The 16028-nt window shown below is 49.8% G+C and overlaps 1 protein-coding gene across 1 annotated transcript in view; it reads left to right on the top strand.

Annotated features, from left to right (window-relative positions):
• Window positions 1–14498, top strand: part of RALBP1 (ralA binding protein 1) — a 47601-nt gene extending 33103 nt beyond the window's left edge. Inside the window, exons 4-10 of the mRNA XM_004598959.2 lie at window positions 665–1014; window positions 6488–6649; window positions 7711–7842; window positions 10771–10878; window positions 12261–12382; window positions 13315–13438; window positions 14207–14498. Coding sequence (XP_004599016.1) covers window positions 665–1014; window positions 6488–6649; window positions 7711–7842; window positions 10771–10878; window positions 12261–12382; window positions 13315–13438; window positions 14207–14473 — 1265 coding nt within the window. The 3' untranslated portion in view covers window positions 14474–14498. The remainder of the gene's footprint in view (window positions 1–664; window positions 1015–6487; window positions 6650–7710; window positions 7843–10770; window positions 10879–12260; window positions 12383–13314; window positions 13439–14206) is intronic.
• The last annotated feature ends 1530 nt before the right edge of the window (window positions 14499–16028 follow it).

The following is a 16028-nucleotide window of genomic DNA, read 5'->3' as shown; positions in this document are numbered from 1 at the left end:
TTTGAAATACATACTTTAAACTTTTTCTTCCATCTCGGTTCAGGTTAAGAAAGCGCTTAAAGAATTCTAAATCTAAAGTAGAAATTAGGTGGAAATTATTGGATAACTCTTAGAATTTGTTTAGACAGCTAACTCAGTCAGCTCTTGCATTTTTACAAATTTTGCAAAAATTTGTAAAATACAAATTTTACTTCTAAAATGTACCCACGAGTTTTGAAAACATTCTTAGAACATCCGTATGTTGTTAGCTGTGTGTCCAGTCGAAAGAAGCAGTTGTCTTTCCAATAGAGCAAGACTTTTTTTTTCCTTCCGGAATCCTTTGCTTAAACTATATCCATAATTACTGCTGATATTGTGGGGGGGGTTTAAAGTGTCATGTAGCTTTTGGTTAAATTCACCCTTGACGTGTAGTCTTCTGCAGTGTTGTTTGCAGAGGAATTGTCTGAGCCTTGTGCAGACGGGAGTCCGCACGAGGGGTTTGTTCCTGGCAGCAGCTGCCCGTGTCTTTCCGGCTGGGTGGACGGGAGTCCACACGAGGGGTTTGTTCCTGGCCAGCAGCTGCCCATGTCTTTCCGGCTGGGGTGGATGTAGCGGTAGAGAAGCTGTGTGTGTGATTTGTTTTTCTTGGCCTTCTCTCTCCTGTGAATCACTTGCCTGTTCCAAGGAATTAAATCCAAGGTAGATGAGCTCAAAGCAGCCTATGACCGGGAGGAGTCTCCAAACTTGGAAGAGTATGAGCCCAACACAGTAGCCAGTCTGCTGAAGCAGTATTTGCGAGAGCTTCCAGAGAACCTGCTTACCAAAGAGTTAATGGCCCGGTTTGAAGACGCCTGTGGGAGGGCCACAGAGAGCGAGAAAGTGCAGGAGTTCCAGCGCCTGCTGCGAGAGCTGCCGGAATGTAACCACCTTCTGATTTCCTGGCTCATCGTGCACATGGACCATGTGATTGCCAAGGAGCTGGAAACCAAGATGAACATCCAGAACATCTCCATAGTGCTCAGCCCAACTGTCCAGGTACGAGGTCTTCTCCCCACAGCCCCCGCCCTTTCCCACGCTGCTGGCCCTGGGGTGCAGGAGGCATCTTCGGTTGCTGAGTCCCCGTGAGATGCTGTCAACTCGAAAAGGTAGATAATGGGTTGGCTTGAATACAGGTCTTTTTCTCCCATGACTGGCTGATAGGAACAGGTGCGCTAACAAGCCCCTCTGCCCGTTAGCTGTGCCTCCGTGATGTGAGTACCATGGTGCTTGTTCTTCCTTAGGGTTCTCAGCCAGCTTCTGGCGACTGGTCACTGTGAGAGAAGCCCATGGTGCCTGTGGTTAAAGTTCATTTATAAGACCTTAGAGGATTTTGGTTATCTCCTCAAAACATTACTGCTTCATGCAAACACACACGTGTGTTAAACTCAAGCAACAGAGAGCCCTGTCACTGATTTCTTTGATTAGGGATTTAAGCTGAGGATTTAATTTCTGAAGGTGGATTCTAGAGAGACAGATGATAGATAGGCAGGTCCTTCGGGGGAATCAGCAGTGCCCTTTGGGGAGCTGTCCTTTACACAGTCGCAAGATGGCAGAATAGGGTGGGGACATGTTCAAACAGACCGAGAATGATTAGCAGAGAAGCAAAGAAGGTACAGTCCTAAAGAACAAGAATAGGAAGGCTGGCGGCACCTAGGGTCCCTCGGGTCCCTCGGACTCAGGGACGGAGCAGTGACAGTGGAGAGGCGCGACAGCAGACAGATACCCCAATAGCAATTGGAGCTCCATCAACAGACAGATGACACAGGGGGACACCCTGGGGGCATGGCAGGTAAATCGAGCCATAGATTTGCTGTTCCTGCCAATTTTGGTAATCCAGTCACAAGCTGAAACAACAGGGTCTCCCCAACCCTGGGTGAAACTGCAGGAGGATAGGAGAAAGGCTGAGCAGACGACAGTGTGGCCATGACACCGGGTCATGAGGGCAGATAGAAGTCATCTGGGTGGTGGCATGGGCTGCCCAGGTGGAGGCTGATACTCGCTGGAATGGTGCAGGTGCTGGACATGGAGAACCGGGCACTGAACAGGTCACTAAAGTTGATCTGCAGACCTGTGGATGTCACCACTCGAAAAGTGACCTGAGGAGTAGAATCCGCTAATCACAGCTGCAGTGGCCAATGGCAAAAGAAGTGGTACAGACACATTGACTGAGGTCACTGATGCTTCCCCCACAAAGAAGCAGAAGACTGGCTCAGGCTCAGCGTTGGCTGATTAAGACATCAAGGACCTGTTGAATAAAGAAATGTTTCAAAAGCATTATAAAGATCTCCAAAAATCCCAAGAAGCAGATATAGGCATTCAAGGAGTTTAAGGACTTTGTTACACAGGAAATAGCAGCATTGAAACGAAATCAAGCTGAATTATAAGAAATGCATACAACAGAACAAATTAAAAATACAATGGAATGTTTCAATAATAGAATGAATGAGGCACAAGAAATCATTTCAGAGCTGGAAGATACTAAGTGCAAAAATCACGAAGCCATCAGAAATATGGGAGAGGAACTGAGTAAAGCTAAGAACCATCCGAATGACACCATCAAAATGCCAAACGTAAGGGTTGTGGGAGTTCCTGAAGCTGTGGAAAGAGAAGTTGGATTGAAACGTGTGTTCGATGAAATAATAAATGAGAAAGAAAGGGGGAATCCAAATACAGGAAGAGCAGAGAACCCCAGATAGAATGGGCAGAAGCAATCTTTGCCACAGCACGTCATCATTAAGCTCTCCTTGGTTGAACTTAAAGAAAAAAATCCTTAAATATGCATGTGAGAAATGTCAGGTAACCTAGATAGGAAGGAACACCAATAAGACACACAGCTAACTTGTGAAAGGAAACCGTACAGGCCAGAAGAGAATGGAGTGACATATTGCAGATCCTAAAAGAAAAAAATTAGCAGCCCAGAACAACATACTCAGCAAAGCTAGCTTTCATATTTGAAAATAAAATAGAAAACCTCAAAAGCCAAGAAAACCCGAAACACTTCACCTCTACCAGCCATGCCCTACGCATGTGCTACAGACCAAAACCAAAACAAAACAAAAATGAAATCTGACACAGCCAAAGAAGATAAAAGAACATCTCAATAAAACCTAAATTAAGAAATAAGAAAGCCAATGCTAAAAAGGCAGGACAAAATCACTGCTTGTTGATATTAACCATGAGTGCATATGGCTTAAACTCATGAATCAAAAGCCAGATTAGCAAATTGGATCAAAAAACAAGACCATTCATCTGTTGCCTACAAGAAACACATCTCACCAAGAAGATATGTGGAAACTGAAAGTGGGAGGATGGAAAAGGAGAGTCCAGGCTAGCAGCAAAACAATATAGACTTCAACCTGAGAAGCATTAAAAGAGACGAAGGGCACCACATAATGGTTAAGGAGACATTCAGAAGGAAATAACAACAATAAATGTATGCGCACCAGATGCCAGAGCGCCCAGCGACATGAATCACATATGGATAGATTTAAAGGGAGATATGTTGACTCCAATACAATGGTAGTGGGGACCTTAACACCTTCCAGCATCAATGGACAGATGAATGAGACAGAAACTCAGCAAAGAAACAACAGACCTTGTTCAGATAATAGAAGAAATGGACTTAATAGGCGTCTACAGAAACTTTCATCCTACAGACACAGAATACAATTTTTTTTCATTACTACATGGAACTCTCTCTAGGATTGATCACATTATAGACCAAAGAAGAAGCCTCAGTATATATATATTTTAAAGATTTATGCATTTTATTACAATCAGATATTCAGAGAGGAGGAGAGACAGAGAAGAAGATCTTCCGTCCCATGATTCACTCCCCAAGTGAGCCGGTGCTGTGCCGACCCGATGCCGGGAACCAGGAACCTCCTCCGGGTCTGCCACACAGGTGCAGGGTCCCAAAGCATTGGGCCGTCCTCGACTGCTTTCCCAGGCCACAAGCAGGGAGCTGGATGGGAAGTGGAGCTGCCGGGATTAGAACCAGTGCCCATATGGGATCCTGGGGTGTTCAAAGCGAGGACTTTAGTCGCTAGGCCAGGCCGCCGGGCCCAAGTATATTTTTTAAAGATCGAAAGGACAGTCCCTTTGAAAATAGCAGAGAAGTAAACCTAATGAAAGACACGAAAGATCTCTATGATGAAAATTACGAAATATTTTTTAAAAGACATAGAACACATTAACATATGAAGAGGTTTACCATGTTCTTGGATTGGTAAATCAGCCTCATCAAAATGTCCGTCTACAGATCTACAATCTACACACAATCTGCAGATTCAACACAATCCCAATCAATCCTGACAACGTTCTTCTCAGAAATAGAAAAGATGATACAGAAGTTCATCTGGAAACACAAGAGACCACAAACAGCCAGAGCTATCCTGAAGAATAACATCAAGCTGGAGAAATCACAGTCCCATGCCTCAAGACAGACTACAGGGCAGTGGTTATCAAAACAGTGTAGTGCTGGTACAGAAACAGAGAAGACGATCAGTGGGGTAGAACAGATGCTCCAGAAGGGAGCCCACACACGTGCAGCAAACTAAGATCCTACGAGAGAACTGAAACTAACCCCGGGGAAAGGCCTGGTATCTTCAGCAAATGCTGTTGGGACAGTTGGATAGCAGCCTGCAGGGGTTAAGAAGCAAGACACACACCTGTCACCGTATGCAAAACTCAGCTCTAAATGGATCGAGGACCTCAACCTGCACCCAGAAACCAACAAAATATTAGAGGAAAACATAGGAAACATTGGAAAAGGCTTAGAAGAGTCACCCAAACCACAGACAGGTAAAGCCAAAATAAGTAAATGGGACTACATCAAATTAAGAAGCTTCTGTATAGCAAGGGAAACAATCAACTTAGTAAAGGAAGTAGCCGACGTAATGGGAGGTCTTTGCACACTATACGAGTGATAGAGGACTAATATCCTGAATTTACAAAGAGCTTCAAACATTGGAAAACAGCCCTGTGAAGAAACGGGTGAAGGAAATGAGCAGGCTTTCAGAAGAATAAATTCAAATGGCTAATAGATATATGAAAAAATGCTCAGGCTCTCTGGCCATCAGGGAAATGCAAATAAAAACCACACTCAAGTTCCACGTAACTCCAATGAGATTGGCTTACATTTGGAACTCTACCAACATCTGTTGCCATGGATGTGGGGAGAAAGGCACCGTACTTCACTCATGGTGGTCGGACCTTAAGCAAACAAATTGACATTGGACCCTCTTGTGCCCGAGTCACTTGTGTAACTGTGTTTTCTTTCACTGACCAGTGCCTTTTGAAAGCAACATGTTCCTTCATTTTGACAATCATATCAGTCAGGGTTCTGGATCTGATAAATATTATGTTGTTATTTAGTATCAAACAGGAGTCAAATTGTTGTAGTAGGTTTTTAGTTTCCCACAATTTCCTGACCTGGTCTAGCCTGTGGACATCATGTTTGACTGCCTCTGTGCAGTCCTGTCCAGGAGGCCTCCCTGTCTGCAGGGAGGGTCTGGCCCCAGTAGCTGTGCACCTGCCCAAGCTCTCACTTCATCCTCCACCTCAGGAGATGTGCTTATGTTTGTTAAAAGAACTCAAAGTAGAGATGGGTGTTTGGCCTAGTGGTAAGCTGCTTGTTGAGTGCTTTCGTTCAAGTCCCAGCTCTGTCCCCCAGCACAGCAGTCCTGCTAAGAGGCCAAGTCTTGCTACAGTGACGCCTCAAGTAAGAGTCCCTTGCCATCACGTTGGAGAAACCGGATGATTTGCGAGGCCTTGATCTCAGCCCTGGCTGGCCATTGGAGGCCTTTGTAGAGTGACCCAGAGAGAAAAAGCACTCCGTCTTTCTGTCTCTTGCTGCAAATAAAAATTTAGAGAACTACTAAACAGATAACTAAAAGTATTAGACTCTTAAAATGGGCATTGAAAGACATGAATGCCTGCATCATTTTCTTGGCTTTGAAAAAAATCCCTTCAGTGCCCTGTGCCTAAGTACATGATTTTATGCAAGTTTTGGCTTTTTCTTCTTGTATTGGCCATTAATTAGCAAAACCTTTCTTGTCACTCCTGGAGGCCTTTCTGTGACAGTGACAGTGCTGGGGAGACAGCAAGCCAGCAAATGATTTTCGACCTGCCGGTTCACTGCCCAAATGGTTGAACAAGCCGGGCTGAGCTGGGCCCAACCAGGAGCCAGGAGCTCCATTTGAGTCTGCCATGGAGCGAGTGGGAATGCAAGTGTTTGGGCCATTATCTGCAGCTTCCCTTGCGTGTTAGCAGGACACCGGGTAGGACTTGAGCCCACTCACTGTGACATGGGGTGTGGGCATCGCCACTGGTAACTGAACCCGCTGCACTGCAACACCTGCCTCTTGAAACTGGTTTTCATTCACACGTACAGTGGTAAAGGATGCACTGAGTGACGGGCACAAAAGGAAACTTTTAATTGTTGCAAATCTTTTTGGTTCCTTCCTAGATCAGCAATCGTGTCCTGTATGTGCTGTTCACACACGTGCAAGAGCTCTTTGGGAATGTGGTCCTGAAGCCAGTGACGAAACCTCTGCGGTGGTCCAACATGGCCACGATGCCCACACTGCCAGAGACCCAGGCGGGCATCAAGGAGGAGATCAGGAGACAGGTTTGTCCCCTTGCCCCAGCCGGCTTTTGTGCTGGCTCCTGGGGAGCAGGGTTAGTTTCTTTACTGTCAAACATGTCTCCCACCTTTCCAGTCCGAGTATCTTGGTGTGGCAAGCATAGGTTTTGAGCTCCGAAGTCCTGGCTTTATAAATCCATGCTCTGCCCCATGGCCTTGGCTCCACCTCCTCAGGCTGCATCACCCTCTCACGACTGATGTGAAGAGCACTGAAAGGGAGCTACTGCTTGCAAAGAGCTCGGCACAGTTGCACGAAGCACCAGAATGTTCTCTGTCCTGCACAGGTTGCTGTTAAAGCTTCTGGGGAGGGAGAGGAACTGTTGGCGTGTGATTACTAAGTGGGAGATGCTCCGTGGTGCTTTGGTGTAAGAGCGCTGTGGGGCAGTGCCCGGGATGCCGTCCCACATCCACTCCCCCTCCAGTGCAGCTTGCTATGAACACAGCTGGGATGCAACCCACGATGGCCAGGGCACCAGATCCTGCCACCCACGTGAGACACGTGGCTGGGGTCCCTGGCTCCTTCCATTGGCTGGCCCCATCCCGCCAGGGCTGTTGTGGGCTCTTTGGAGTGAGCCAGTGTGTGGAAGAACTCTATCTTCCCCTCTCTTTTGCCAGTCCACCTTTCAAACAAATAAGTAAATAAATAATCTTAAAAAAAAAAAAAAAAAAACCCTGAAAAAAATGCCATTCTGCTTTGTGTATATTCATGTGAATGACAAATTGAATGGAAAATTCAAGACTATATTGAAAAAGCGCTTATGTTTGTATGCAGTCATTGATTTCTGCTGGCTTGCTTTCATCCAGTCCTTATTAGTTGATGATATGGCATGTGGGAGCATGAATCAGCGCACATTAACAGGTGCGAAACCTGACTGTCAGGCAAAACAAGAATGATTTTTCACTTAAAACCCTGAGAAATCATTGCTGTCATTGTTTCAGTCCTTTAACGATAATTGGAAATAGTTGAATGTACATCTTTGGAAGTCACCTGTTATTTCAAAGTCAGACATTGGATATTGGCTCATTGTGTGGTATTGTTTTTCCAGGAGTTTCTTTTGAATTGTTTACATCGAGATCTGCAGGGCGGAATAAAGGATTTGTCTAAAGAAGAGAGATTATGGGAAGTACAAAGAATTTTGACAGCCCTCAAAAGAAAATTGAGAGAAGCTAAAAGACAAGTGAGTTGGTTTATTATTATAGTATTTCATGCTTATAATAAGAATTTATGTGCTAGAGCCATTTATTCAGTTTCTTTATTTTAAGCATGACATATGCACGTTTACTGAAGTTCCCTGATGAGACAGGCACTCCCTCGGGTGCTCCTAGTTCTGGGTTGTTGGTGAGAAGTCACAGGGTGCTTTCATGGCACTTTGGCACATGGGCCTCAGGACCAGCAGGCCGGCAGGCGTTCTTTACACGTCGCCCCACTTTCTCCTGTTCACTAGACCGCCCATCTGTGTCGAGTCCTGTGTCTTTTGTTCGTAAATTACCCTGTCAGGTGGCAGCCAGAATCACCCAGGCTGCGTGGGCAGTTTGGAGTTGCCAGCCAGCCTTAGGTGTAATGTTGCTGACCCAGGGCAGGACTCGTGTAGATGTGGCTTTGCTTTTTCTGCTTCCTGTGTCTCCCTTGGTCAGACCAGGGTGCAACACTCACATCTCCAGATGGCTGCTAGTTTTGAGTCTTAGCTACCGCATTTGCTTTCCAACTCCCTGCTTGTGTTACTTGGAAAGCAGCAGAAAATGGCCGAAGTGCTTGGGCCCCTTCCCTTCATGTGGGAAGCCTGGAAGAAGCTCCTGGCTTCCGTCTGGCCCGGCCAGGGTGGTTGTCTGGAAGTCTGAGCCAGCGGAGAGAACTTTGTCTCCGTGTCTCCCTCTCTTGACAGCTCTGCCTTTCAAATAAATAATTTTTTTTTAAGATTTACTATAAAGCTGCAGTAATCAAAACAGCACAGGAAAAGGATAGACAAACAGGATGAATAAAGTTGGGAAGCAGACACACGTGAGGATAAGCCAGTGCAGTGAGGGAAAGGATATTCTTTATAATGAGTGGTGCTGCAGCAATTAGATGTCTATATGCAAGCATAAGAATCTTGACTGTGCACAAGTAGAAAGAGCAGCTTGAATCAGAAACCAAGACCTAAAAAAGTTTCCAGAAGGAAACAGAATGTCCTATTCACTTTGGCTTAAGAAATTGTTTCCTAACCAGAACCAAACCCCACATACTATAAAATAGAAAAGATTTGATAAGCTGAATTCCCTTAGCATTGAGTTGCTGGCTTCTGACTCAAGGCCTGCCCCAGCCCTGCCAGCTGCAGACATCTGCCTTCGAAGTTAAATAATACACATTAACAGACACACACACAAAGATGCTACTCAGGAAATAATGTGAATGCCAGAAGCTGTGACACAAATCTTCACAAAAAATAATTTTTAAAAGAAATTAAACGCTTGATGGTACACACACGGCAGATAAGCCCGTGTAAAGAGGCTCATCATTATTAGCCATCATGAGTCAGTCAGAAAATACAAATCAGAAGCATTGTGAGAGGACACTGCCCAGTACCTGCGGTGTGCGGGGAAAGAACGTGGGGGAACAGGAGTTCCCATGTCGGTCTTGGTAATGCAAAGTGGAAAGGTTTGGCTAGTTTTGTTGTTGTTGTTCGTTTGTTTTTTATTTATTCCAAAGTGGATTAACAGAGAGAAAGAAGAGAGGGAAAGATCTTCCACCTGCTGGTTCATTCCCCAAAGGCCACAATGGCTGGAGCTGAGCCAGTCCCGAAACTGGGAGTCTTTGCTGGGTCTTCCTTGTGGATGCAAAGTTCCAAGTATGGGGCCATCCTCCACTGCTTTCTCAGGCTATAAGCACAGAGTGGATTGAAGTGGAGCAGCCAGAACATGGTGCCCATATGGGATGCTGCACTTGAGGGTGGAGGATTAGCCTGTGGAACCACAGCGCTGGTCCCCGGCAGTTTCTTGTAAAGTTAAACATAGGCATATCTGGCTTCTGTATGACTCAGCGATTTTTTAAGACCTTTTTTTTTATTGGAAAGTCAGATTTACAGAGAGAAGGAAAGGCAGAGAGAAAGATCTTCCATCCGCTGGTTTATTCCCCAGATGGCCCCAACTAGTAGACATTTAAGAGAAAAGAGCCTAGGGCCGCGAGGGCAATAGCCTAATGGCTAAAGTCCTGGCCTTGCACGTGCTGGGATCCCATATGGGCGCCGGTTCTAATCCCGGCAGCTCCACTTCCCATCCAGCTTCCTGCCTGTGGCCTGGGAAAGCAGTGGAGGACAGCCCAAAGCTTTGGGACCCTGCACCCGTGTGGGAGACCTGGAGGAAGCACCTGACTTTGGATCAGCACAGCTCAGCCCCCTTGCGACTACTTGGGGAATGAATTAGCAGATAGAAGATCTTTCTCTCTGTCTCTCCTCTCTGTAAATCTGATTTTCCAATAAAAAAAATCTTTAAAAAAAGAGTAAAGTGCCTACACTCCCACAAAGCCTTTGCAAAATGTTTCTCGCAGATCTAGAAACACTAAACCCTAGGAAGAGCACAGGTGGTCAGTGTATTAAGCAGACAGAATATTACTAGGTAGTTACTGTTACAGACAGCACTGTGCTTGGTGAACACCACATGGAAGTTACCTCCTCCTGGCTGATCCGCTTCTGGGGCCTTTGACAGGAGACCCTGAAGCATTGCCAAGCAGGCTGTCCTCCTCCAAGGCAGCAGAGCCCAAGGGTTCCTGAGCCATAGGCTAGTCCTGTAGCATGATGGCTGTGATACTGGACTGTACACATCTGTCAAGGCTGCACTGTATGTTTCGTATCGACAGCCCTGGGCCCATCCACCCTCCACAGTATGACAGAGGGAGTTTGTGCGGAAGATGAATTGGGATCGACCCTCTCCCACAGTGCAGCTGCAGACACGTGGCCCCATGCCACGTTCCCAGCCCGGTTGACCAGTCTGCATGGATTGGCTGGGTCACGGGACTGGTGCTGTGCCCTGTCGGTCTTGTGGAGGGAGAAGGGAATGGGTACTGGTGTGGATCTGCTGATGTGTGACCTGCACGCGGACCCAGCTCCTTTTCCATGTGTCTCACTGGACAGGAGTGTGAAACCAAGATTGCACAAGAGATAGCCAGCCTTTCAAAAGAGGATGTTTCCAAAGAAGAAATGAATGAAAATGAGGAAGTTATAAATATTCTGCTTGCCCAGGTAAACAAAATGTCGTTTAAAGCTTCGAATTTGGAATGTAATGATGCGGGCTCCGCTCCGAGTGCTAGTTGTGCTGGTAGTATTCACATTTGAGTCTGTTCTCTGCAAATGAAGGGCACTGCTCAGAGGCAGACTGTCTTTGCATCCCTTAAGCATCTCCTGAATACCCACCGTACGATGGCATCTTCATGAAGCTCGTGAAAAAACACGTGCATGGAAAATGCATGGATTTTGGTTTTGGACCAAAATGCACTGTCTTCTAACTCTAGTTCCCACGGACATTTTGAAGGCGCGTCAGATTCCAGACAGAGTGACCAAGATGCGCTCATTTTTCAGCTTCCCATGTTAGCCTGCCTTGCAGGCAGGAAACCCTGGGGTTTAACCAGGGAGGAAGCAAGATCAGGCCCACACCACCTAGTCCATCCAGGCTTCCAGAAACTTGGGTGTGTGTATGCTCCTTCTGCCCTCAGCTGTCTGTCCTCCGCTGCTGGGGACAGTAGGCTTTTCCTCAGCAGGGACACACCACTCTTTACAAAGGAGAGGATGGAGTCCTGCATTCTGTCTTTGGGGGCCTGCGGCCTGTTTGTCGGACTGTTAGCTTCATGGCCGTGCTGACGGCAAGGGGCATCCAGGAAACGCCGATGTCCGTGTGCAAGGGAGGAGGCCCAGGGTATCGGTCGGGACCACAGTCATGGCAGCCCTTCGACCAGAGCGCCGTCCCGGGCAGCTGGGGTGCGCTTCATCTGTGTCAGCTGCTGGCTTCCACTGTCCCATCCCTCCCCCCCAGCACGAGTGTCCCTGTGAGTGGCTTCCTGGGTTCTGTTCTCTGTTAGAAGACCCTCGCAGATCTTGGGCTCACAGTGACTTCCGGCAGTGTTTCCCTGAGCACGAAGTTCCCACCCGAGAAGTGGCGTTTTGCGCAGCACAGTAACAGCTGTGTAGACATCTGGGAGGCTAGGACATCGGATCTTCCTTCCCCTTGACCCTTAGACCTTCCTTCCCCGTGACCCCCTCGACCCTTCTTCCCCCTCATCCCCTTAGTGGTGACCCTGAGTCCAGCCACACAGCTCCGGGCCCCTCTTTTCAGACCTCTGTGTCTCCGAGCGGACCCTCCCTCTCCACAAGCAGGTTTCACTGCTTCCACTCCAGCTCGGTCCCCACAGCCTCACGGGCCCCCAGGGTTCCTGTGTGGCGTGCTGTTTTGTGGCATTTACTTATGATGAGTACTGTGTGTATCCTTTCCCCCTGAAGCCCCTTCTCAACCCTGAGGAAATGGGAGTTTGACTTGTGCGGTCGTGTGCCGTGAGCGCTGTGCAGGGCCCCCGGGGGCGCCACAGCCTCCTGACAGGCCGGAGGGTGGTCACCACTGCTCCTTGTTCCAGGAGAATGAGATCCTGACCGAGCAGGAGGAGCTGCTGGCCATGGAGCAGTTCCTGCGGCGCCAGATCGCCTCCGAGAAGGAAGAGATCGAGCGCCTGCGGGCGGAGATCGCCGAGATCCAGAGGTAGGGGACGAGGTCCAGAGGCAGGGGACGAGGTCCAGAGGCGGGGGACGAGGCCCAGAGGCAGGGGACGAGGCCCAGAGGCAGGGGACGAGGCCCAGAGGCAGGGGACGGGATCCAGAGGCAGGGGACGAGGTCCAGAGGTAGGGGACGAGGTCCAGAGGTAGGGGACGCCGTGTCTGGGGCTCCCGGGGCTCCCGGACGCGAACCTCAGCACTCCCCATCACAGACCTGGGCATCTGAACCTAGTCACCTTTAAATCTTTTGTCACATCTTCTTAATTTTTGAGGATTTATTTTTATTGGAAAGGCAGATTTACAAAAAGGGGAAACAGAAAGACCAACCATCTGCTGGTTTACTACCCAGTTGGCTGCAATGATCTGAAGCCAGGGGCCAGGAGCTTCTTCCAGGTCTCCCACACAGGTACAGGGTCCCAAGGCTTCGGGCCGTCCTCTGCTGCTTTCCCAGGCCACAGGCAGGGAGCTCTAGGAGAAGTGGAGCAGCAAGGACACTAACTGGCACCCCTATGAGACCCTAGCTGATGCAGGGCAAGGATTTAGCCACTAGGCTATTGCACTGGGCCCAGTATTTTGTCTCAACTGGTATTGAGCTGGGTGTCTGAGGTGGTGGTTAGGATGCTACGTCCCATGTTGGGGTCCTGGGCTCCACTTGAGTTGCTTGCTAGTACACACAGTGGGGTAACGTGCTGCTTCAAGGGCTTGGGCTACTGCCATCCGTGTAGGAAACCCAAGGGAGTTCGTGGTTCCTGGCTTCAGCCCGGCCCAGCTCTGGCAGTTGGGAGCATTGGGAAGTAAAACAGCAGATAGGAGAGCTCTGGTTGTACTGAAAGTTTTAGAAAGTTGCATTAGGTAGAGTCATGAAGATGTGATAACCCTAAAAGGAAGTGAAGGTCCCTGTGTTTCTTGCCCTCACAGCCGTCAGCAGCACGGTCGGAGCGAAACCGAGGAGTACTCCTCAGACAGCGAGAGCGAGAGCGAAGACGAGGAGGAGCTGCAGGTCATCCTGGAAGACTTGCAGAGGCAGAATGAAGAGCTGGAAGTGAGTTCTGGGAGAGAGCAGGAGTGCCTGCAGAGACGCTGGTCCCCGGGAGTCCACGGGCATTGAGGGACTGAGGGAAGTCTCGCCCACGAGCCTGGGCTGCCACCCCCGAGTGCTGTCTCTGGCTGAGTGTATGCGGCAGACCCTTCCCCGCCCAGCACCAGGGCCCCCGGCTGGGCCCCCCTGAACAGCTGCGAACGATCTGGTCTCTGTCCTAAACAGCCAGTCATGCCAGCAGAAGGGGACGTCTCCGGAGCCGCAGTGGGCAGGAGGAAAGCACGGAGTGGGCACCTGTGGGGAGGGCAGGTTTCTACATCAGATCTTCTTCCTTTCCCCACGAGGGCACCCACGTGGGGAAAATATGGTGGTTGGGTGGTCGGAGTAGCTCTTGAGCCCATTCTGCCCCAGGCCTGGAGAAACGCAGTCCTGTGTGTGGACAGGGAGCTAGCCCCAGGCAGCTTCGGCTCAGCTTGTCCTGCCCCGAGCAGGGCCCCGTGGGCCGGGGGACCTCAGGGCAGGCGTGGGTTGTGACAGGAGGGAGTCTGGCCTGAGCCCAGGGCCTCACTGTCTTCCTGCGTGACTGGGGGTGCAGGTTCTGGTCTCCTCCCCAGGCTTATCCGGGTATCCGTGTTTCTGGCTTTGACTTCCACGCTCAGTCGATGAGGAGACTAGACTCCATAGGATGCCCCTGCCCTTGGCCCTGCTGCTGGACCGTCCTCTGCCCAGTCCCTGGCTGGCAGTGCTGACCACCCCCTCTCCTCCCTCCAGATAAAGAACAACCACCTCAACCAGGCCATCCACGAGGAGCGCGAGGCCATCATCGAGCTGCGTGTCCAGCTGCGGCTGCTGCAGCTCCAGCGTGCCAAGGCCGAGCCGCAGGCTCCCGAGGACGAGGAGCCTGAGTGGCGTGGGGCTGCCGGCCAGCCGCCCCGGGACAGCGGCCCCGAGACCAAAGCCGCCAAAGAGCAGCCCCAGGCCGGCAAGGAGGCAGCCAAGCCATCCCCGAGCAAGGACAGGAAGGAGACGCCCATCTGAGCAGCCAGCGGGCCGACCGTGCATCCTGAGCACTGTACATTCTGTAAAGTCGTCTTCTCAGAGGCCTCCCCGCAGGCCCACGCTCCACGAGGGCGCAGCAGGGGCCCGCGGGGCCTTGCAGGGGACACAGGAGTTTTCCAGATAGTGTCAGCTTATTTGAAGATTGATTTTCTTTGAAGATTAATTTTCTTTGTTAACTTAAAGTAACTATTTTAACCCTTGAGTGGCTTCTTTTTAAACCAAAAATTGTCTGTCTTTTGCTTTTGTATCACAGCAGAATCAGGACCTCTTTCTCATTCCAGGGGGGTTGTGGGGGGGTGGGGAACCAAACCCGGTCCCCGGTGGCCACCTGCCGTCACGGCCCACGGGCCCTCTGCCCACTGAGTCACTGCTGCTTGTGCCTTTCACACCACCTCGGTGCAGGTCACTGTCACGGGGCCGCCTTGCCCCGCCTCCCAGTCCCTGCGATGGCCGGCCCGCTGTGCTAACAGCCACGTGGCCCCAGCGGGACTGCAGGGGATCAGCTAAGGCCTTCTCCCCGCCACGGCTGCTGCCCCGAGCAGCTGTGTCAGCCCTGCCTCCCGTGAGAACTGGAGTGGCTCGGGTCATCGGCTCGGGCTGAAGTGCACAGGTCTCTGCCTAAATAAGCCATATATATACAGGCAGATACGTGTCTACAAGTTGTTGGTCACCATGTCGGTCTTGACGCTGCCCACAGCCGCCGCCAACAGGGGAGCAGCAGGAAACGGCCCCTTGCAGCCGGGGAGCTGGCTGGGCACCCCCCAGGTGAAGGCAGGCGAGGCACCCATGCGACAGGTTGGGGCCCACACACACTGAGGTGGTGAACACAAATCCCACCGAGGGCTCTCCTCCTCCTCCTCCTCCTCCTCCTCCTCCTCCCCCCTCCTGCCCCTCCCAGTTAGTATTTATTTTCAGCACCTGTCTAACGCGGTTTTTTATCCTCTACCTATTGCACTGTTGTGAATTGTTGGCCATTATTTGATTTTTTGTACGAGGAAAAAAAAGTTTGTTATAGAAATCAGCATACTATTTTTTTAAATCTGGAGAGAAGATATTACAGTGACTGAAAATATGGTCAGGTGTCAAATATGAATGTATCAAGCACCTTGTAGCTGTCCCGTCGGGCTCCATTCATCTTGTGTTCGCTGGCAAGAGTGAAGGGTTCCCTTTTGTTTGTGTAAACTCCTAATTTCTATCACGGTTATCATGGGTTTTTAAATTTAGTATTTCCTCACAAAGGTCTCTACGTTGGTTCACTCACTTCTGCCAGGACCATTACTGATCAAGCAAATAAATTCAACAGCCATTTGGGAAAAAAATGGTGTCTCAGCGCTTCTTCTGCGGGCCTTTGGGCCTGTGGCAAGTCAGGCCTCACCGAGCTCCTCCCTCGGCCACCGTGCCTGCAGCTCTGGCTGCAGGGTTCTCTGTGGCCCTGCGGTTTCTCTTGCCGGGGACGAGAGCTTGGCCCTGGTAGCGCCACAGGCTCAGCAGCCCGGCTCGCCCCAGTGCTGAGCTTAAAGGCAGTTCACACTGC

The sequence above is a fragment of the Ochotona princeps genome, chromosome 18 (assembly GCF_030435755.1).
Source record: "Ochotona princeps isolate mOchPri1 chromosome 18, mOchPri1.hap1, whole genome shotgun sequence".
Taxonomy (NCBI): domain Eukaryota; kingdom Metazoa; phylum Chordata; class Mammalia; order Lagomorpha; family Ochotonidae; genus Ochotona; species Ochotona princeps.
Note: the sequence above shows the minus strand (reverse complement) of the source record. Positions and strands in the feature narration are given on the sequence as shown.